Raw genomic sequence first — 22941 nt, forward strand, 5'->3', positions numbered from 1 at the left:
GAGCTGAATCGGGACCTCTTCTTTTTTTTTTACACTCACTATGAATACATTTTTAAAAATCCGCCTTTTTACTCAGAATTCTCACCCTTTCCTCAGAATTCTGTGTTTAAAGTCAGAATTTTTATTTTTTTTCCCCATGGAACCAATCCTGTTCTGTAAAAAAAAAAAAAAAATCAAACAAACTAATATTTATTAAGACGCAACACGATTTCAGTACAACAGCTTTTTTATTTACAATAAACCCAATGATCCTAATGTTAATGTTATCCACTGTGGAACCATTCCTTGCTAATGATAGCTAACAGTAGCCAGCATGGGCGTCACTTTGTTTTGAAAAGTGGTGGGGACACTTTTTTTCAGATGAAAAAGTGTTACCTATACTAGTAACATAGGTCTACTATTTGTAAGCAATACCGGTAGAAACAGGATTTACAATTTCAGGCTACAGCCTAATCATAACCTTCAAGACAATGAGGTTATGATGAACCTCATTGTTAATGAGGTAACCCTAATTTTTAGAATCGGTAGGCTCATTACTTTTTTGACATCTAGTGCAGTGCCTGTGCACCCCGCCCTGCTGCTGCAAAGTGGGAGCGATGTTTGCTCTTCTATTTCCTATTCAAAGTTTACTAATATTAAATGTGTCACATGTCCAAATTGCACCGCTTGGCTCTCCAAATATACACCCACAAAGTGTGAACGGACAAACTGTTCCTGATATTGTACATGTTCTCTTGTGCAAATAGACCGTTCTCAAAGTGTTGTCATTTACCTTTCTTTTTGCACGCTAAGTTTCAGAACACTTTTTAAACAAAATTGTACTTTTAAAAAGGGGTGGCTCCCAGCGTAAATGACACCTATGGTAGCCAGTATCCCGGCCTTGTGATTCTGCCTATAATGCATTTCTGGGGATTGGCATCATTTTCTTTTTTTAAATTCTAAATTGCTCCATAAATTAATGTAGGTTCTGTGACAATTCTCAGACTGTACTGTAGGCAATTTAGGGTTAAGAATCTTGCCCACGGTCAGGACACATCGGCACACGGACCTGGGGAAAGCTTTGAACGAACCGGCGAACTTCGTGTTGGTGGACGACCGGCTCTACATCTTGAGCCACAGCCCCGGTGTCAAGAGAGTCAATGTAGTGTTCATCTAAGTTCTAATGCATGAATCAACCGTTATCATACTGTACAATGTGTAACACAAACTGCTATTGTGTATCATTCTTCATTTTGCAATCCTAAAGATGGAAGGATGATCTGGCCCTTCTGCAACACAAACACTTACGATACACTTGAATAAATTTCTCTCTCTGGCTGTGCAGCCTTCCTGTGCTCCGCACCTGGCTGGACTCCCACACAACAGCACATGTGGTCTCATCCACACTCAACTGCCTCGCGCAGGATCCAGTGGAGCAAAGGTTCAGACTGTGGCGTCACAACCTAAAGGGAGGCAGGGCAGTGACGCGCGCACACACAAAAAAAACACAAACACACACACACGCACACGCACACGCACACACACACACAGTCACACAGTGTGTGCACAGTGCACCTGGTCATTAAACCAGAGGCGTTGGAGTTCTAACAAGGTTATAAACTCGGTATTCCACCTTTGCAATGTCCCGTTCAATCATTTAACGATAAATCAAAGAGTATTTTGCCCCTGTGCTGTTGCAACACTGCTTTGTCGATGTTACTTCTCCAAATAAGTTCTTAACTTTTATAACAGACGCAACTGATGGAGTTCAAATGTAAGATACCTAATCAAGGTTGGTCCTTGCAATGGGGCGATATCTCTTCTTAGTTCGGAGTCTCCCTGAGCGAGACATGACCCTCCATCATCATCATCATCAGTGTGTGGATGAAACACAGTACTACATGTAAATGTAGTACACAAAATCAAGAATCTGCTACTGATCATTTTTCTCTTGTGACTGTTGTATGTGGCTCTGAGAAACAAACAAAGGAGCCAGAGACAAACCATGGGAGCAATTGAGATTTATTTGTGAAGAGCTTCAACAACACCAAAAAGAGGACTGAAGGTAAGAGCACTGGTGGTAGGTGTTGCTCAGGGTGGTGGGGGTGACGACAACATTTGAACAATCCACTTTGGCATGAGGGTCAACTCGTTTCCTACACCGCTGTTCATTACCTCTGCTACTACAATCATTCAATCACACAGCACAACACAAGTCACCAGAATGTGTGGCGGACACGTCATGCTGCTGGAGAACAGGCGTCCTGAAGGCAAAAGGGGAACATGCCTACAATCTCTTCAACATTGCAGTAAATCATTTACTTTGCATCATCATTGGAAACAGTGTGTGCCGTACCTGGTGCATGATTTTTCCACAGACAATGTGCCAGTGCTGGAGATTTCAAACCAAGGAAAGAGGATCAGTGGCTCAAATGAAAAACAAAGTCTGTAAGATGTGCTCCGTGACTGTATTTCTGCCACAGTTGTCATCACATCTAAATAAGTCTTCGATCTGGTTATGTTCAGTTTGTAAAAAGGTTCACTGGTTGTGTGGCCCAGCACTGGAACGTTGTCCTTAGGAGGACGGCATATCTAAGGTGGGTCGGGGGCTCAGGCACATTTCCCCCAGGACACAGGAGCCACATAGTGTTACATATTCTACAAGTTACGATTGATTACAAAAAGAAGTTCTCTCGCTTTTCACGGGACAGCCTCTGCTGGAGGACTGGGATCAGAGGAGTGAGGCGGTTACAGGAAGCGAATTCCCGCTCCAAACTGGACACCGTCACATATCCTGAGAGAGGACAACAAAACAGACATGAGGAAGGTGTTTTGTTCATGACACTTAAATGATTACTGAACAAAGCACAGCCACAAGCAAGACTGCGTCAGGCACAACTGTCAGCATGGCAACATGTTAACAATGACAATGATAACGCGCTGAAATCTAGCATGTTTAATGTTTACCATGTTCACCATTTTATTTTAATAATAATGCTCATTAGCAAATGTCTGAGCCCTATGTCAGTGTGGAAACAGACACAATGTCATCCACAGAGCCACACTGTCAGAGCCAAGGAGTAAATCAGCTCCACACATGGCCAGTTTGAAACTTAGACTGTATATAAAAATGGATGTAGTCACTGGGCCCGGAAAATGAAGCCAATGTGGAAGTGTCTGAAGCCTATATTCTGTGTAATGACCAGCAGAGAGCGACTCACTGGTTGTTTCTATAGAAGTCTATGAGAAAAGGACTCTACTTCTCACTTGATTTATAATGTCAGTAAACATTTTCCGGAGGAGTTTATGGTTCAATCTCTAGTTTCAATTCTTCTTCAATACAACATGATGTTCATTTTGTAAATCATCTCATTTACAGTCAAATAGACGATAAAGCACCGTAGCGTGGATACAGCTTGACTGACCGGACGTAGAACTGGGGGGTGGGTCTAACTGAGCCCGTCCTCTGTGCGACCACCTGCAACCATGCACTGATTGGACAGACGAGATCAGTTAGACCCACCCCCAGTTCTACGTCCGGCTTAAAAAAACCCAACATGGCGCTGATCTAAATGTGAAACTTGAGGCTTCAGAGCTGCAGCTCAAGAACCAGCGGGTGACGTCACGGAGGGTCTACACTCAGGACTCCTACCTGTCTCCACTCTGAACTCCCATGGGCACGCAGTAGTTGAGCTCCAGTCTGGCAATGTTTCCAAGGCGCAGCACGATGCCCGCTCCGTATGACCAGCGAATACACTCAGCTAGCTTCTGAAGGTGCGCCCGGGGACCCTCACCTGCACACATTACACTCTCGATGTCAAACCACAGTATATATGGAACTCGGAACGCTGAGTGATGCAGTGTCGGGAGCAGTCAGGGGCTCAGTGTCTTTCTCAGACACACTTGGACAAACTCTCAAGAGGAGTCGGTATCAACGCCCCTGAGACATGAAGTGTATGAGAGAAATGTAGAAGCTGCCGATGAGATGTGTCGTTAAATTTGAATTAAACTTGAATCACACAGCAGCTCCTTGTCCTGAGTTATGGTGTTGGATAATGGCCAGCACAAAGTCTTTTGCACATTACTTGAATGTCATCACTTCATCATCATATCACACCACACATTTATGTCATGGTTTATCATTGTGATTCGCGAGATTATATTTGAAATTCCAATCAGTTCATCGTTGAGACCAAAAGAATGTTTGTGCCAATTTTGAAGACATTTCCTCGAGGTGTCCACATTACGTTCACAACATGAGACGCACTGATGGACGACACTCGCACACAATGTTGGGTCAAAAGAGTTTGAACAACTTATTCCCTCTGGAACGTGGCTATTACAACTGGTATAAGAATAAGAAGAAGAAGAAATGTTTAGGGAGCACCAACCGTAGTTGAGGTTGCAGAGGTTGCCGGCGTTGAGAAAGAAGTGGGTCCTGAACAGGTCTCCGAAGCCGCCTCTGCCTGGTCTGAAGGGCAGAGGGGTGTAGAGGTGCAGACCACCTGCCCAGTATGCCTCTCCACCCAGATAATCACCTGAACACAGAGGAGCAGGACATCATGGGACACTCTTCTCTGTCTAGTGGTAGGGATTCAATTTAATTATTAAGGTCCTGATTATCCGGATTATTCAGCTAAATGAAAATGAATAACACAGACAAGACATGAAATTCCTCTTGTCTGCTTTCTCTTTACTGCACCTTGGTTATTGAATACAGTAGGTGTGAACGTGCTGAGAGATGAGGAACTATATTCACTTTCAACCTCTAACTGTTTTTTTTCTAGATAACATTCACATCTTTTTGCACAGAACTATATGTTACAAAGACTTTATATTTTTACCACTTATTTAATGTAACCATCTAAGTGGAGGCTCCGGACTTCGTCCTCCACCATGGTCATCACATTACAGACCTAACTATTATAAAACAACAGAGAATCTATTTCTATACTGTAGATATGTTAGCGTTAAGCTATGACAGTCAAGTTTCTACCTTCACTTTGTGGCCCAATACTGTACATCCCAAATCCTCGCACACTGGTGGGACCTCCGAGGTAGAATCTGGACAACATACACCAGTAGAGTTGTCTCAACTATCACATATTTACTGTTTGCAAAATAGTGAAACAACAAAATACAGAACACTTAAGATGAAAAAAACTTGGTTGTTTTGAACAAAGTGATTATTAGTCAATAATCATAAATATTAAGAAGCAATTAAGTATCAATTTCACATGTTTTTCTTATTTATATGGTTGTTTAGAAATTTCAGAGTAATTCTAATTATGATCTACTATTGATGTGCTGATGGTTGTGACAGGAGCCAGATCACAGCTGTTGGACAATGAGACATACCTGTCAGCGATACAGGACGACTGTCCTCCAATGGGACACAGCACTCCCCCCCACAGAGAAGCACATAAGACCTGAGAGGATATGACATGTTTCCTTCAAACACATAAAACCTCAAAACACATTTACCACGTCCCTCTGCTCAGCTGCCCTCTGGTGGTTTGTAAAGGTAACTACAATTACAAGCGCAACACTACGGTAACATTTCCAGCAAATGTCATTGTACCATCACTTGTCTTTGATAGAAGAGCTTAGCAGGAGCACTGACACGCGGCAGTCAGTGTCCACAGAATCTATTTATAAAAAACAAAACAAAACAAACCCAAACTACAGACTCAAAACTCACCGAGTCCCAGAAGAGACGCCTGTTGAGCTGCAGCTCAAAATCCTCTTTCAAGAAGCTTGCATCTCCTCCCGTGTAGCCTGCCAGCTCCTGCAGCGCGCACACGCACACACACACACACACACAAAAACAAAAAGATTCTATCTGTTACTTTGACTAAAATGTCTATAGTCATATCTGTATTGGGATTTACAGCTGAAGTGGGACGGCCATACATCAGAGGCTGTTTGATATTATCCAACTCGTTTTCAAAGTTTAGCTGCTACATAAAATACAGAAATCATATTTGTAACAATTCATTCAGTTATTCACCATCAACTAGTTGCTCATTAACATGCATATTAGGAGCATTTTGTCTCTTATTAATGTTTTATTCTGCATGATCATATTCTACAACCATAAGACAAATAACTAATAGATTTTCCTCAATAACCCGTCACTTCAGACCCGGGTGAGCAGAAGTTAGTTTTTGGACATTGGTAATACTTGTATTTTTTTTTTTTGTTACATTAAAATAAAGCATCATTGTAGTTATTGAGGGGGAAGAGAGATTCCTGTAGTACCACCCACACTGAGCAAAGCATCATAAAATCATCATGTTACAGATGCCACACCTACTGTCAATGAGCAGTTGTTAGCAGGTTATCGAGGGATATCTCTCGGTTGATGGTCTGGTGATATTATCATGCAGAATAAAACATTAAGACGTGGTTAATGAGGACTAATACAGAGCCAATATGCTCCTGAAATGCATGTTAATAGGCTTATAGTTGATGGTGATTAAGTGTACATTAATATAAATATAAATAAAATATTTGAACCATGTAAATAATGTCTAAATTAAGTCAGTAAAATGAGCATCTAAAGTACAATAAGACGTTTAACAGCAGTAAACAACATGTCAAACCTGGTTTATCCTGAGTAAGGCACCTCTGCTGGGGAAAATGGCAGAATTCCTTGAATCGACTGACACAGTGTGCTGAAAACAAAAACAAAATAACCCTGTAAAAAGGCATTTCCTGAAAATCATTTAGCCTAAAGGAAAATATGAAAAAGATAAGACTGTTTTGAGAGGACAGAACGAAAACACATTCTGGGGCTACTAGGAGCTGGAATAATTCGCCAGGCTGTACCGAGAGGGCAGATTTCAGTGAGTGGCCACTCTCCTCTCGCACGGCGAAGGAAGCGCTTCGTGCCAGGCAGCCCAGCTCCCTCCACACACCCTCCCACTTCAGAGTGTGGCTGGTCATCCCCAGAGGAAACTGCAGGAGGACAAAGGAGAGGACTGTGGCTGGAACTGAAGCTTTAACATAGGAACTTACTGTTACTAGAATCTTTATGTTAACTGCTGTTAAGGATTTTAATCTAGTCTTCTCAGTGCGCACACACACACACACACACACACACACACACACACACACACACACACACACACACACACACACACACACACACACACACACACACACACACACACACACACACACACACACACACACACACACACACACACACTCTCTTACGTTGAGTTCTGCGGACATGCCTCTGTCAGTCTCCTTTAAGGAGCTCCATGGGAACTGACCGGTGACTTTGTACATGTTGAGAGTGAGGCTGAAACAGAGGACACCACCTTGGTTATACCTGACTTGTTGTAAAACGATGCCAGATGTTTCTTGAATGGACCAAAAACATACCATCCCATGTAACGGGTGACTGATAAGCTGTATGATATGAATTATAAGTCTCTTATAATAACCGTTACACCGATGACCACAGTGTAAGTGAGACGCGCTGTACCAGGATCAGTAGTTAGTGTAGCTTCCTGATCGTTCACCTCTCACAGGAGCTTTGACTAGCGTCTGCGGAGCCGGGTCGGCGACATACTTGCGTTCAAAGTGTCCGGGCTGGGGCTTGAAGAAGGACAGGCCGTAGGACGTCTCCTTGGTCCCATACGAGAACTGGAAGGTGAGTTTCTCCGCTCGACCAAGCATGTTGGGCAGCTTCAGACCCAGCACCTGGAAAACAGGACAGAGCCTTACAGACACACACTTAGAGCTGCTGTCCACTGGTGTCGTGTACTCGTCACATATATGATTACCATTACCATAAATATAATTTTACCCACTAGTAACTTACAAAGCAGTCGTCCACACATCATAATATTTTGAATGTATTAACTCTATGGTGGCCAATATTAAAATATAAAAACTTTTTGTGCAGAGCTGCTCATTGTCAGAACTGTTGTGTTTCTCTGTAATATTGTGAGGTCTTGACCTCACTACGTAAAGTGCCTTGAGATGATGTATGTTGTGATTTGGTGCAAACCTAAAAAATTGGATTGAATTGCATTGAACTAAGCTGCACGGTGGTGTAGTAGTTAGCTCTGTCGCCTCACAGCAACAAGGATCCCGGTTCAAACCAACCAGAGCCTTTCTGTGTGGAGTTTGCATGTTCTCCACGGGTGGGTTCTCTCCGGGTTGTCCGGCTTCCTCCCACAGTCCAAACACATGCAGAACGAGGTTAGGTTCTCATTCCGGATTCATAATTGACCGTAGTGGGTTAATGTGAGAGTGAATGGCTGTTTGTCTCCGTATGTTGCCCTGTGCTATGCGGCGACCTGTATGCGGCGACCATGGTTGAACCCCGCCTCTCGCCCAGCTGAGATGGGCTCCAGCCGATGAAGCGGTATAGATAATGGATGGATGGATGAACGGAACTATGAATGAGTTTTTTTAGTTTATGATCTAACAGACACCTGCAAGTCAATTACAAGCTAGAATGTTGGCTTGAATTTGGATGAAGAAGTTGAAGGGTTATGAAGGGTAGGAAAAGTGAGACATGGGTAGTTAATGTGTAATTACTATGAAAGTTGAATAAAACTCAAAGTATGAAAGTTCTGAAAATGTTGAATAGAAGCCAGAATTTCCTAATTTGAGATGATAGTTTAGATGTTTGAATAAAGTTTATAGGTTGAAAAATGTGGAATGAGAAGAGGGCCAAAAAACAGGCTGAAAAATGTTTTTAGTCAACAAATAATTGAATTGTCTTTAGTATGAAACTGTTTTAGAAAATGAATCATTTGTCCTCTCACCATGCTTCCTTCATTGTTGCCAACCATGGTGTTGTAGCTTCCTGTCAGCCTCTTGATCTCTGTCACCTCAAACGTTACATCCAGACCGTTGGGCAGAGCGTCTGCACCTGAGGTCATGGAGGAAGATTTGCCTCAGTGCAGCTGATGCCTCAAACATCAGCTGCACTCAAAAGCAAGAGATACTCAAAATGCACGGTAATATTAATGGTGGGCAACGAGAGACAGGTGAATTCAAACCTTCAGTCGTATCGATAAGAACCTCCACCTCATTGAAGATTCCCAGGCGGAGCAGCTTCTGTCTGGCAACGTGAGCTTTTTTCATCACCTGTGACAACGACAGAAACATTCATGTGGCACTTCCACTTCTGGACAGGTCAGTTTTCAATGAAAGCAATGCTACTAGCTCACAGGTTCCATATAATGCAAAATACACTTTTTCATGGTTTTCTTCCATAAGTATGTCCCCGGCATGTCCTGTACACCCGACTGTACAGCCTGGCATTAGCACATGATGTTGAGCTACAGGCTTTGTGAGCTTAGGCCGACTAACTAGTCAGAGCAGTAGCGTTAATCTGGACGCCTGGAACTGTGTTTTCATGTAGCTTTTTGTAATTTCATAATGTAAGGTAAGCTCAGCTGGTGACCACCCAGTAGCACAGGCGTGTGCTTATTTACCTGACACACGAGCCTTGTGAAAAACCAACAGTTAGATTGTGCAGAATTCATTTGCTAAAGGCAAGACTAGATATCACTTGATGTCCATGGGTAGCTGGGTCCAGCAGTGGGCAGCGCAGTCGCTAAAATGCCATTCTACCCTGTTCAGTGGGCACCACGAGCTGACCAGCTCCTGCAGATCTCAGAGACCTGGCTCAAAGAACTACATACTTTAAACGTTTCAGAAATATAGTTTGGGCCCTGAGCGTTCCGTTTCTTCTAGACAATAAGTAAGACTATGAAATCAACACTGGAACTGACCCAGAAGTCAGTGTAAAGACCTGTGAACTGGAGTTATCTGCTCCCTTTTCTTAGTTTTAGTGAGAACTCTAGCAGCAGCATTCTGAATCGTGCCACGCTGAGCGATACATTTGTAAATACATACATCAATGAGGTTTTTGGCGTGGAAGACATCAGAGATTTCATAGCCAAGCAGATCCTCTTTAGTTCTTCCGAGACCCTGAATGTTGACATGTTGGACAACCACCTGCAATCAAAGATAATTTTCTTTGATTACTTTCACATAACCATGATCATACATTGTATATATGACAACGCCTCTGGAATTTCTACCCTAAGATGTAGGCTGGTTTTGACCAATGGCTAGATTTTCCTTGACTGTGATAACATACTGATATGTAATCTTGACACATATTGTAAGTAAGTAATGATACATGTCCTACATTTGACTAAACGAATACTGTGGCTAACATCCTCATCCTGAACAGTTTTATAAACATCTAAAAAAAAAAGGTACTCTAAGCAAGCAACAATAATCTTCAATCTAAGCAACAATATTTAATATTGTTCAATATTGTTTAACCATTCTAATAAACTTTCTGCAGAACAACAGATTCTTACAGCATCTTAAATGAATTGAAGACTGTTCTGTGAAAACAGACTCAAATACTAATTCAAGAACGAGGAGGCACACATATAAGTACAATGCAGTTACCACTATATGTAAACTGTCCAAGAAGAGTTGCATAGAGAATCTTTCACATTAACCAATCATATATAAATTCAAATTTGTGAAATGTGTCACCTGAAAAAACAAGGACAACAAAACAGCATCATTAAACCTTAAAAACAGTGTTGTACACTTTGAAATGGCTGTAACTTGATTTGTATTGTTTTCTTACCGCCTTATAGTGTAAATACAAAACTATGAGCTACTGTGATGATACCGACACTACGACTATGACTCACATCTTTGTTTTCCAGGATCTCCTGTTTGCCCTCCTGCTCTGGTTCTGGAGCCTCCACCAAGTCATCAGGGTTGACTCCCAGATCACGGCCATGCATCGGGAGAGTATCCAGACTCTGCACCAGTCATGAGAACATTCATATCAACGACACTGACTGTTCTATCCAATGCAAATCAATAACATTAATAAATCAAATTTTGTCACAGAGAAGCCACAGAGCAGCTAAGTCAGCTGAGGCAGACTTGCCTTTTTAACTATTGTTGCAAGTCAAAGTGAAATCACAACGGTTACACCTGATAATTACAGGACATGACATGACAAAGAGTTCATATGGCAGCAGCTGTCATGGAAGAGAAAGAGGAGCAGACGGTGGGCTGGGCCTCGTGTCAGGACTTTGCTGGTGTCTGATGTCCTACAAAACAGAGGGCCGTGTATGGGGTGCCACAAGTGCCACATAAAGGATTCCATCAGTTACCAACTAATTGTATTTAAAAAAACTGGCATTAATATATATTTGAGTACAAATGAATTTGTGAATGTAGAAATAAATAGACTAAATTATAAAGTAATCCATTATATGATATTTTAATGGGCAATAAAACAGGACTTAATTCACAAATAAAATAATCAATCGATCAATAATTCAAATTAAGAATGGTATGCCTGTCGTAGGAGTCAAGTATATTCGTCTGCTGTTGATCAAACCACGTTTTACCACCAGACATTCATCTCGTTTACGCACTTTTCTGAAGATAGAAGCGTTTGATGAGTCCGACGTGGCTTGGGTTAAAAATTTTGGGTAAAAATACGAATCTCTGATTGGTTGGTTTAGGTGCCTGAAGACCCTTTCAGAAACACAAGTGCATGTTGTTTCCTCGGGTTGGACTGCACATTAATCAGTGTTGCACCGTGTCCAACACGATATATGACTAATGTTAGGAGACTTTGCCAGTAAAACCAGGCCCCAGACCTCAGAGGGTGTTGCAGCCATTGAGACATCCTAGACTTTACATCCCAAACCTCATTGTCTCCTTCCCATATCCACGTCATACAAGTCAGGTTGTAGACAATCACAGGGCCTGCTATATTCAATGACTAATACGCATTGTTCTACCTCATGTCACCAGTGAAGGCCCTAAGAGGTCAAAACGAGGTCAAATAGAATACCTAGCAGGAAAAGGGTAAGAGAGGGGAAATCGAATTGCACATGGGAGAGGCAGTTGAGATGCATGGTTTATCAATTACCTTTTGAAACTGCATCACAAATAGATTTTTAAATTCTATTACTTATTTATGCACCTTTAAATGGTGCATGTTGCTATTTTGTTTCGTAAACCCCTTTTTAATATTTGAGATATTTATCGATGGACACATTATGGACTATTTTTTTTTTTTGTTTGTCATCAAATGGCAAATGATGGTCTACTTTGTAACTTAGCCAATTCCTTAATAGATTAATACCTAAACGAATTGAATGGTTGTAGAACCTCCTTCTGTGACACTGGCGATCCTCCGTGGGGTTCACGTGCTTATTAAGAAGAGCAAGTTCCTGAATAGAAAATGTATTTAAAAAAAAGACTTGATTTGAGTGGATTTCTTATTACTGCTCAGAACACCGATCGCCGGGTGCGACGGGACACTGAGGACAGATGCTGGGGAGTGTGCAGCCTTCACACACACACACACACACACACACACACACACACACACACAACGGACAGGGAGGTCATGACCAAAAGACCCGTCGCAGCCCAGCTGACAGGAAGAAATGAGCTTTACCTTAGCATGGACAGCCCCCATGGTGTGTACCCGCTCCGACAAGCTTCTTCAGCGGGGGCTAGCTTCTCTGCTCGACGGAGAAAATGACAAATGACAGCTACTACTTTCTGCAACACCGAACCCCCTTCAAGGGAGACGCCATGACAGCTAGTGAGGTGCGTTCGCGTGCTCCTCCTACAGTGCGTCAACTTGGCTTCTTCCCCCCTTTTGCTGCAGATGAATTCCCTGCATGCTCTACGGTGGCAGTCCCCCCCCCCCCTCGCTCCTTCCACATTGACTCAAATGCATAAATTCATGAATTAATATGCGTAATGTTTATTCGAGGAAAAATCTTGTCTGTTTGTCTGCATTGTGTATGTTTATATATAGTCTGTGGTTGTAGCGTCACTCCATTGGCATGATAGCAGAGCTGCACCGGAAGAGCTTGTAACGTGTCAGATGTTACAATGTAACAACTGCGTGGCACCACACCGCACAAGGGCCACCTGCCAACCAGAAGAACAAACGGCAACGTTCAAAAACATGTTGCTCTTAAAGGCATCATCGGGTCTTCTCCCTGTAATTGGACAGAATTGAGAACGCATCAAGTGGGTGGAGCTTAAGTGGCTCCTAAGTGATGACGGAGCTTCTCCAGCAGATGGCGGGCTTTCATTTCAGTTGAAGCAGAGCAGAAGCTGCCAGGGTCTGAACCGCAGACTGTCTTAACAGAGCGGTCATTAATATAATATATATATATAATAATAATGTGGTCTCCTTTGGTCTGAAGACGCGTTTGATCGATTCTCGCCCCGCTTGAAGTGTGCTTGATGGTTGTAGCCTGTAAAACAACTCACTATGATTCCTGCACTGTCCAAAGCCTTAAAAAAAAAAAATACTCTTTGGCTTGCAGATATAATTTCATAAAAAAACACAAAATAACTCAGTGAGAGAAATCAAACAGTCACAGAACTCTGACCGTAGCTTCTAGGGCTCTTGTGGTTGTTACTGTAGCTAATTCAGAAGCACAACGAGAATCACCATACTATTGTTGATTTGATTTGTTTTCACCCCTGTCCCTTAAAAAAAATGCCTTTCTTGGTTTGTTTGTCAGCAGGATTACGCAAATAATACAAAGTGGATTTCCAGAAAAAATGATTGAATAAAGGGCCATGGGGTCAAAAGAGGGGGATCCAGGGTTTTATTTTTTTTTAATCACTTTCTTTAACATTGAGATTATTGACATTTTCACCAGATTCCGATAATGCATCTGTTACCTCCGAGTTTGTGCGAAAATGGTCGACTGTATTTCGGGGGACTGCTGGGCCTTGGTGTCGGAATGTGTGCCATCCTGTGGCCCCCGTGGAGTGCGTCTCTCTCTCTTGTCCCAGGCCCCCTGAACTAACCACTGTCCACTACCACTGCCCCGACTCGCGATTGCAGTCAGTTTTTGATGACTTTAAAATCATGCGCTTTGCGCACAGTGCTTAAACAATGAGGGACATGCTGCGAAGAAAAACATGGTCAATGAAATAAAAAATAAAAAATAAATGGTTTGAGTCTATACTCTTGGTGTACAGTTTTATACTACCTCCACCAGGACGTGTCTCATCGCTCTCTCTCTCTCTGTGTGTGTGTGTGTGTGTGTGTCTGTCCCAACTGGCACAAACAAGCCAATCAGAGAGCTCGGAATCGCCTCCTCTCTCTCTCTCTCTCTCTCTCTGCTCCGCTGCCAGTCTACCAGAAGCGGTCCTCCGCCTCTCGCAACAGAGACGCACACACACACACACACACACTCACACACACTCTCACTCACTCAGTCTCACACACGCACACCCACAGTCACGCACACACACACACACACACACACACAGTCCAAACCCCCAGGAAAGCCCCGCTGAATCCTCACACCGTCTGTCAGCATGGGGAGAGCGCGTGTTCCCCGGGACGTCTGTTTGTTTATCCTCCTCATAAATACTTGCCGGGTGATGGGGGATGTCGGCCTCGCAGGTAAGAGCTGCCCGTTCCTCTCTCGTCTCGCGCTGTCGTCCATCAAACAACTCACTTTTTCTGACGCGTTCCTCCCTCGCCGTGACGGCGACACGAGTGGACGGCTGCCGGGAATATGCTTGTGATATCACCGGAGATTAAAAAAACACCAGAAGAAAAAAACAAACAAAACATAACTCTAAATGGCCATTTGCTAACACCGCATGTTCTTATGATACACATTTTTTTTCTTTTCTTTTAAAAAGTACGTTCAGATGTTTCATTTTCATTCGCTGTTATGTTGGGACACCACCGCAGTGACCCAACAACTTAATGTCACTGGAAAGTCACATTCGCGCACTATTTTCCACACCACAGACAGAGCATGCGTTTCACTTTGAATTCACTCGTAAATCACAGTCGGATTCATTTCATGCCAGAGTCCTGGTGGAATCTCAGGTTGACATTTCCCCCCTCGGCGGCGGTTTACCAGCCGCGCGGACTTCACTGGAACTTCTGTGTTTTTTTCCTGCGCGCGAACCGTCGACCCGAATGGGGAAACCGCCGCCCGGTCCCCGGGTTCACGCGCTCGTGTGAGAGGGCGGACTGTGTGCACATGTCGGCCGTCTGGAAACGTCGGGTTCGGAGCCGCTGGAGCGCATCTTGTCCTCGGGTTTGAGGGCGCGCGCGTGTGTGTGTGTGTGGGTGTGTGTGGGTGGGTGGAGGGAGGGCCGGGCCGGGCCGGCAGAGTCCCAGGAGGGACAGGCGGGCAGCATTGGCCCAATATCGACCAGGCCAGGCAGCAGCAGCAGCACATTGTTCAGGCTCCCACCCCAGTGAATGGATGAAGAGTCAATACTGAGACAGTGAGACCACCCCCAGCCCCCCACCCACCCCCCTGCCTTTGGCCCGGGCTCCAGTACTGGACAAATATTTATTGTATATTCGGTTCTATGGTTTGCAGACAGAGAGCAGGGCCCGAGCCACTGGCTGCTTCCAGCCGGCCTGCCTGCCTGCCTGCCTGCCTGCCTGCCAGACGCACACAGTGGCTATTTATACTCCAGAAGAAGCACGAGGGGATCGGAGCAGTGATGCATAGGTGTGCTGAATGATGGGAGGAAGCAGAGCAACTCTGTGTCCGCCCCCCCCCCCCCCCCTCCCTCTGTGTGCGTGTGTGTACGCAGTGTAATGAGTTGGCCCTCTGCCCTGGGATTCAGGCCCAGATGTGACCGACCCTTCTGTCGATAACCCGATCATTTGGGGAGCCGTTAAACCCTCTATTCTCGGCATGTGGTCTGAGGATGGACCTTGACCTAAGACCTTTTTCTCACTGCCGTACAAAGGGCCCGTGATTCTCTCTGACACTTTGAGGACACCCTGGCACTGATTGATCTGAAAATGCAGTTGCATTAAACTAAGGTCCTGTTCATAGCTGGTGTTAACACGCCTGGGTGTCACAGGTGGACAGAACACAACCAAGACACATGTCAGATGCATTTGAGATCCCATCACTCAGACCACATTGGCAGCTGGTCGGGGACACGTGGCCACGTTCTTTTGTCAGAATGAGCGTGTATGTCCAGCTGACATCCTCTGACTTGGTACAGTTTCACTATAAACCTAATGAAAATGATTGACATCTGATCTCAGGTGAACAGCTCCAAGTTACCCCCTGGTGTTAAAATGCTTCCGGAATGTGTCTCCTGTGACTAATTGTGATTTGATCTCACTTCCCTGCAGATAAACATAAATCATATCTGTGCAGCAAGATCAAAATGATGTTGTTTTGACCCAGTCTGACCGTACAGATGTGTCATTGTGTTTGTGTGGGTGTGTCAGGAGGAGCTGATTGAAATCAATGTGCTGCATGCAGCTCCATAGAATAAGATATTCTTACCCTTTTGAAAAATGAATATAAATCATTATGTGAAGGTTAGTGATGATATTTTTGCAGTGGTCACAAACAAATCACCATACAGACACTGAGAAGCTAGGCTGATTACTTTCTTACAGTAAGCTTTCTCATCTTAACACAAGGTGGAAATGAGGTCAGAGGCGCAAGGTCGTCTTTGGACAGAGCTCTGCTCACCACGATGAGGAAATGGATGTCATACACAAAAACAGGACTCTGCTGAACTGGATGAGTCAGGTCTGATAGGATGTTAATGTTCCATGTCTGTACAGATGCAGACGAGTGTGCAGAAAGTTCGGACGACTGCCACATCGACGCCCTCTGCCAAAACACGCCAAAGTCCTACAACTGCATCTGCAAGCCGGGCTACAAGGGAGACGGAAAGCAGTGTGAGGGTGAGTGACCGGACACACTAATATCCTGCTGCCCCCTCTCCTCCTCCTCCTCCTCTCCTCCCCCTCTACTCTCCACTCCTCTCCTCCTCCTCTCCTCCTCCTCTCCTCCTCCTCTCCTCCTCCTCTACTCTCCACTCCACTCCTGTCCTCCTCCTCTCCTCTCCTCTCCTCTCCACTCCTGTCCTCCTCCTCCTCCTCCTCCTCCTCCTCTCCTCTCCTCTCCTCTCCTCTCCTCTCCTCCTCCTCTCCTCCTCTCCTCCTCCTCTCCACTCCTCTCCTCTCCTCCTCCTTTCCTCCTCCTCTCCTCTCCTTTCCACTCCTGTCCTCCTCCTCCTCCTCCTCTCCTCCTCCTCTCCTCCTCCTCTCCTCTCCTCTCCTCTCCTCCTCCTCTCCTCCTCTCCTCCTCCTCTCCACTCCTCTCCTCTCCTCCTCCTTTCCTCCTCCTCTCCTCTCCTTTCCACTCCTGTCCTCCTCCTCCTCCTCCTCTCCTCCTCCTCTCCTCCTCCTCTCCTCCTCCTCTCCTCTCCTCTCCTCTCCTCATCTCCTCCCCTCCTCTCCACTCCTCTCCTCTCCTCTCCACTCCTGTCCTCCTCCTCCTCTCCTCCTCTCCTCTCTTCCTCATCTCCTCCTCCTCTCCTCCTCCTCTCCTCTCTTCCTCATCTCCTCCCCTCCTCTCCACTCCTCCTCCTCTCCTCTCCTCTCCTCTCCTCTCCTCTCCTCTCCTCTCCTCTCCTCTCCTCCTCCTCTCCTCTCCTCTCCTCTCCTCATCTCCTCCCCTCCTCTCCACTCCTCTCCTCTCCTCCTCTCCTCCTCTCCTCCTCCTCTCCTCTCCTCTCCACTCCTGTCCTCCTCCTCCTCCTACTCCTCTCCTCTCCTCTCCTCTCCACTCCTGTCCTCCTCCTCCTCTCCTCCTCTCCTCTCTTCCTCATCTCCTCCTCCTCTCCTCCTCCTCTCCTCTCTTCCTCATCTCCTCCCCTCCTCTCCACTCCTCCTCATCTCCTCCCCTCCTCTCCACTCCTCCTCCTCTCCTCTCCTCTCCTCTCCTCTCCTCTCTTCCTCTCCTCTCCACTCCTTCCCTTCCTCATAGCTGACAACCCTTCTGCAGCAAATTCATTCAGTCACTATGTTTATATGCATGGCAGATTGATATTAAGCAATTTGACAAGCTTGTTTGTGGATATAATTAGTTAGTGGAGTAATCTGGTGATTTATTTCAGCCGACAAATCTCTATAATAGCTCGTAAAAAAACAGTTTCCTTTCTTTAAATCTTGCATTTTGTGTTGTTTGAATACGCTTTGTTACTAGCGCACTTTGCTCTCCAAGCATTGACACAATAATTAATTACACTTAATATCAGTTGATCACCAAGTGGCAACCCACCGTGTCATCACCTATTTGTTTGTGAACTGCCATTTTGAAGCCTTAAGTTTGGCACTTGGCCACCGTCATCTTGTTTTTTGAAAACAATAAGCGACCATGGTTGGAGGAGTGGGGGGTGGGTCCAACTGAGAGCTTGAGGACCTTTGAGCCCTTTGGATGGTACTAACTGTCAATTCTAGGGTATCCACGCCCCAATGCATACTGTGCTTTATTGTCTATTTTACTCGAAAAGGGTAATATGGTCTAGAAAATAATAATCATGCCGCATCGAAGACTTGAAAACTAGTGATTGAGTCAATAAACTCCTCAGGAAAAAGGTTTACTGATATTTCACATTAAGTGAGAAATAGAGTCATGTTCTCATAGGCTACAGAAACGGGTTTCAGGCACTTTCACACTGGCCTCACCTTACAGACCTGGAGACTATTTCCATTTTCATATACAGTCTATGTAAATAATGAACAAGGGCAGCACAATTTGAATCTTCTCCATGTTAACTGTAGCTGTAGTGTTGCTCCATGTATTAAGTCTTTTGCATTAGCACTGCCTGGTGGTCTGGAGTGGAACAGCCTGTTGTAGCCGTCTGTTGTTCATACGTCTGCAGTCAAATTCTCTGAAGTTCCCCTGACCTCAAGACCGCAGGCGGACAATGGGGTGCAGGAACCTTTTAGTTCCTTGAAAACAGATCCTGGCACTATAAAGACCAGGAATTTAATTGGGGGCTTTTCATTCAAATGACAGTGTTACTATGTCCACTGTAGAAAGTATTGTCTTTTATTTGATGAGGCCACAAATAAGTCAATGGCTGGTGTGGTGGATGGCTATTGATGGATTTGAGTATTGCAGTTAATGATGGATTTTTGCTCTTGAACTAGTGCTGGGCATTTCATTTTTTCATTTTCTGCATGACTGGGCATAGGGGTGGACGTTTTTACCATTTCTTTTACAGATTGAGTGATGAACTACTCAGGGAGATCGGTTTATAATGGCGTATCCTACTGTCAGGAGGAGTATACAGTATAGAAAAACATTTTTTTCGGGAATGGAGCAGATCGTAAGGTGTGTGTGTGTTCGCACGTGAGTGTGAGCATGGCGAAGCTCGGAGAGAAGCGGAGTTGTGAATGTGCGGTGCCGGTTACAGTCTTAATATAAGACTTAATATAATACAGTGCCTCATGTTAAAAGAAAAGTCTGTATTTCCTTTGCCAGGCTGTTTAGGGAAAGTAAGTGGGTTTGTCCCGGAGTGAGACGGCGCTTTGGCCCTGGTGAAAGTGAAACTTCTCCCCTGCTTCCCGACTGCGGTCTGAATGCCAAGCAGGAAGAGATCAACACCGGTGTAGTGACGCTCCACCAGTCAAGTGGAAACACTCCATCAACATTTAATAATTCTCAATGACCTAACAGCTGTGGGTCTGGGCCCGGACCTGGACCTAGACCGTGGTTCGAGGCAGCCCCTCGAGATATCGCGACTTCAAGCGACATCTGACTCGACTTTGGTTTGACTTTTTCTCTTCTTTACTTGATGTTGTGGAAGACGGTCCTAATCTCATACATTCTTCGTATTCCATGACAAGATTTTCGAGTTAGGTGGTGGAGCAAGTTGCTAGTGTTGCCTCCTCCGGCAACAACTTTAGCTCGACAACATTTGCAGTAAATAGTTATTTGGTCCACATGGAACAAACAACAAAAGTCCCCTCTTTGGCATAATTTCTTTGTCATCATGGTCTCTAAAACGTTCTAAAACTTATTTTTCCGACCTGTCCATCATGGTTTCTGCTCAAGAGCTTTAGCATGCCTTTTAGCACTGCAGCAGTGAAAAGAGTCCCCCCTCGAACAGCGTCAGAGCACTCTTCGCCACGTTCCACCCATTAGCCCCGGCCTTGCGGTATATGAAAAAATCATATCATATGGAAAATAAACACCGGTATTCGATATGAACCGGTACACCGTCCAGCACTATGTTGGACTGCATCTGTAGTTTATGTAACCTCAACCTAACTAAAACATTACCAGATGAATTCCCAATTTTGTTCACATCTATAGTTGAAACTTTTATGTGATAATATTTAAGAATCAGGACCTTTTTTATGTCAGTGCATCTGTAACAACATACCACATACACAGTATGGACCTGGATCGGGACATTGACTGGGACATCCTTAGTTGAGAGAGAGAGAGAGAGAGAGAGAGAGAGAGAGAGAGAGAGAGAGAGAGAGAGAGAGAGAGAGAGAGTCCCATCAGATAAAGTCAAATGTGAGCAAGAACAGAGCCTCTGATGTAACATTGACTATGACAGCTGTTTCATCACCCCCCAACAACTTCTCCTAATTAACAGAGAGGAAGTGTACTGAGGGGTGTGAGGGTGAGTTGGGGGCCATGCCTGGCTGTGCATTCACACCTCCACTCACTTCTGCCTCAGAGCACACCACAGCTGGAGCTTCCCCACTCTCTCTCTTTATCTGTTATGCTGAATTCTACCTCACTCTCTCTCACACACACACACACAAACACACACGCATGCACGCACGCGCACACACACACACACACACACACACACACACACACACACACACACACACACACACACACACACACACACACAATCCTCTAATGTAATCCTTTAATTTTTCCCATGTACTGTATGCTCCACTGCACTCAATAAAACAGACGTCTTTCAATATTTTCTATATGTGAGGCTACAGCGGTTTTGTGTTTTGGTTTTTGCATTTTCAAAACTGGATGAGATCAAATTATCATTTGGTTTTCTACAACATGGGTCTTACACTCTGTTGTGATATGTATAGCATCTGTATTTTCAGGTTTGAACTCCACTGGGTTCATTTCAAATTATATATATATATATATATATATATTAAAGGATAAGAGAACTAAAAATATCATCATGAAAAAATAAAACATTTTGAAACTAGGATTCATAAATAGATTTAATAACTTGAAACAAGCTGACAAACAGATATTTTATATGAGCTGCTTACAGACTGTCTCCAGAGAGGCTGTATTTGAGAACGCAAATGTTCGCAGATGATGCACTGGACTTTGTCCGGAATGTTCCCTGCTAGTCCGAGTGAGCCCATGTGAGACATACAGAAGAAAGTCTCTGAAGATTTCACAGCAAGGGAGAAGGCGTGTTGATGACTACAAACAACAACCTGCCTCGTGCACGTCCAACCCAGCCGCCACAGAATCTGTGAAATTGTGAGACTTTCCTGCTGTTGTGAACACGTGATTTGGACAATCTCCCGCTGCGGTCTCCACATGTGAATGGCAAACTCCGGTAAAAGTGTGGAGGCTATTTTGGAGACTATGAGGGTGGGTATGGTGGTGGCTCGGGGGGACTCTGATTCCAGTTGTCCAATCACTCCCCTGCCTACATGTGGCAGCCTGTATGGATATGTGGAGAAGCTGCCACCAGGCCCATGGTGGCAGGGAAAGCTTGTCACAGTGGCAAATGGGGCCATACACCAACCGGAAGGACGAAAGATCTGCAGCTGCTTCGGCCAGTCGCCGCGCTGGCCAAAAATTGTGGCAGTGTAGCAGGAGCAGGCGGCGGTGAGCTAACTGCTGGGCTGCCTCCTCTGTCTGTCTTCACTGGCCCCTCCATCCATAAGGTGACACCTGCACCTCGTCTTTCGTACACGGTCTGCCCGACACCTGCTTGCCGTCTCCCGTGGGCAGTCTGACCGACCTGTGCTCTTGGTTTCTCGTCAGCAGTCCGGCTGACCTGTGCTCCTGGTTCCCAATCGTTGTTGCGGCCGGCACCTGTTTCCTGTCTCTCGTAAGCGATCTGACCAACCAGTGCTCCTTGTTTCCCGTTGGAGGTCCGGGCGACCTGTAATCCTGGGGGTAGGCAGTCCGGGGTAAGTAGGCTGGTCTGTGGGGTTTGGGTAGGCCAGGCTGGGGGGCCAGGGGGGCTCCCCGGCCTGAAGACCAGATGATTTGGACAGAATTGCGTGTGACATGAGCTGGGCGGTGTCACACATAATTTAAATTGGTTTGTGTTTTGCGTTGAGATTAGTTATAAAAAAGTGTTATTGGTGAGTAAGTAAGTAATTAAGTTATCTGTATTTATTTAGAACCTTTCACAGACACCAGTCACAAAGTGCTTCACAAGGATAAAACAGGATTCAATTCATACAGTTGAATTTCATAGTGAAAAATTGTTACATATGTAATCTCAAAGGCACTCTCAAGGTCGGGACCTCACAATATTACAGTGAAACCCAACGGCTCCCACAATGAGCAGCTCTGAGACTGTGGAGAAAAAAACATTTTTTTTTAACTGGAAGTAATCTCTAGCAGAACCAGAACGATCTGCTGTGACAGGTTGGTGAGAGGAGAGAGATGAGGGAGAGAGGAGAGGTGGGCAGAGAGAGGGGGAGAGAAGAGAGGAGAGAGATGAGGGAGAGAGGAGAGGTGGGCAGAGAGAGGGGGAGAGAAGAGAGGAGAGAGATGAGGGAGAGAGGAGAGGTGGGCAGAGAGAGGGGGAGAGGAGAAAGAGAGTGGGATGCAAACCCTGGTTTGGGTAGGGTTCAGGGGAGATATCACCCTGGTTAAGGTTTGCGGATTGGACCCATGGTGGCAGGAAAGTTGGACCCATGGTGACAGGCCATCAATAGAATCCGTTTGAGTGTGTGTGTGTGTGTGTGTGTTTGTGTTTCTGTCATAGGCGTATTTTGGACAAATTTCAGACTAAAACCCAGACAATTGGGGACAAAAACTGTTTTTGGTAAGTGGACAAGGTTAGGTTTAGGTGACCAGGTCAAGGTTGAACCAAAGGGATGATCGTGCCTTTGCGGCT

The 22941-nt window shown here is 45.0% G+C and overlaps 2 protein-coding genes across 3 annotated transcripts in view; one reads left to right on the forward strand and one right to left on the reverse strand.

Moving 5' to 3' along the window:
• Positions 1-1983: 1983 nt before the first annotated feature.
• Positions 1984-12632, reverse strand: samm50l (sorting and assembly machinery component 50 homolog, like). Its single transcript, XM_035618433.2, has 15 exons — positions 12470-12632; positions 10692-10805; positions 9868-9969; positions 9006-9093; positions 8769-8875; positions 7562-7692; positions 7201-7288; positions 6811-6939; positions 6585-6656; positions 5681-5767; positions 5338-5408; positions 4976-5043; positions 4371-4517; positions 3632-3773; positions 1984-2773 (listed from the first exon to the last, which is right to left on the reverse strand). The coding sequence occupies exons 1-15, from the start codon at positions 12488-12490 to the stop codon at positions 2728-2730; spliced, it is 1413 nt and encodes a 470-aa protein (XP_035474326.1). The 5' UTR covers positions 12491-12632; the 3' UTR covers positions 1984-2727.
• Positions 12633-14184: 1552 nt separating this feature from the next.
• scube1 (signal peptide, CUB domain, EGF-like 1) overlaps positions 14185-22941 on the forward strand; it is a 99387-nt gene continuing 90630 nt past the window's right edge. For both annotated transcript variants that reach the window (XM_035619825.2, XM_035619834.2), the window contains exons 1-2: positions 14185-14455; positions 16619-16741. In XM_035619825.2, coding sequence (XP_035475718.1) covers positions 14368-14455; positions 16619-16741 — 211 coding nt within the window. In that variant the 5' untranslated portion in view covers positions 14185-14367. The remainder of the gene's footprint in view (positions 14456-16618; positions 16742-22941) is intronic.

Source organism: Scophthalmus maximus, chromosome 12, assembly GCF_022379125.1.
Source record: "Scophthalmus maximus strain ysfricsl-2021 chromosome 12, ASM2237912v1, whole genome shotgun sequence".
NCBI lineage: Eukaryota > Metazoa > Chordata > Actinopteri > Pleuronectiformes > Scophthalmidae > Scophthalmus > Scophthalmus maximus.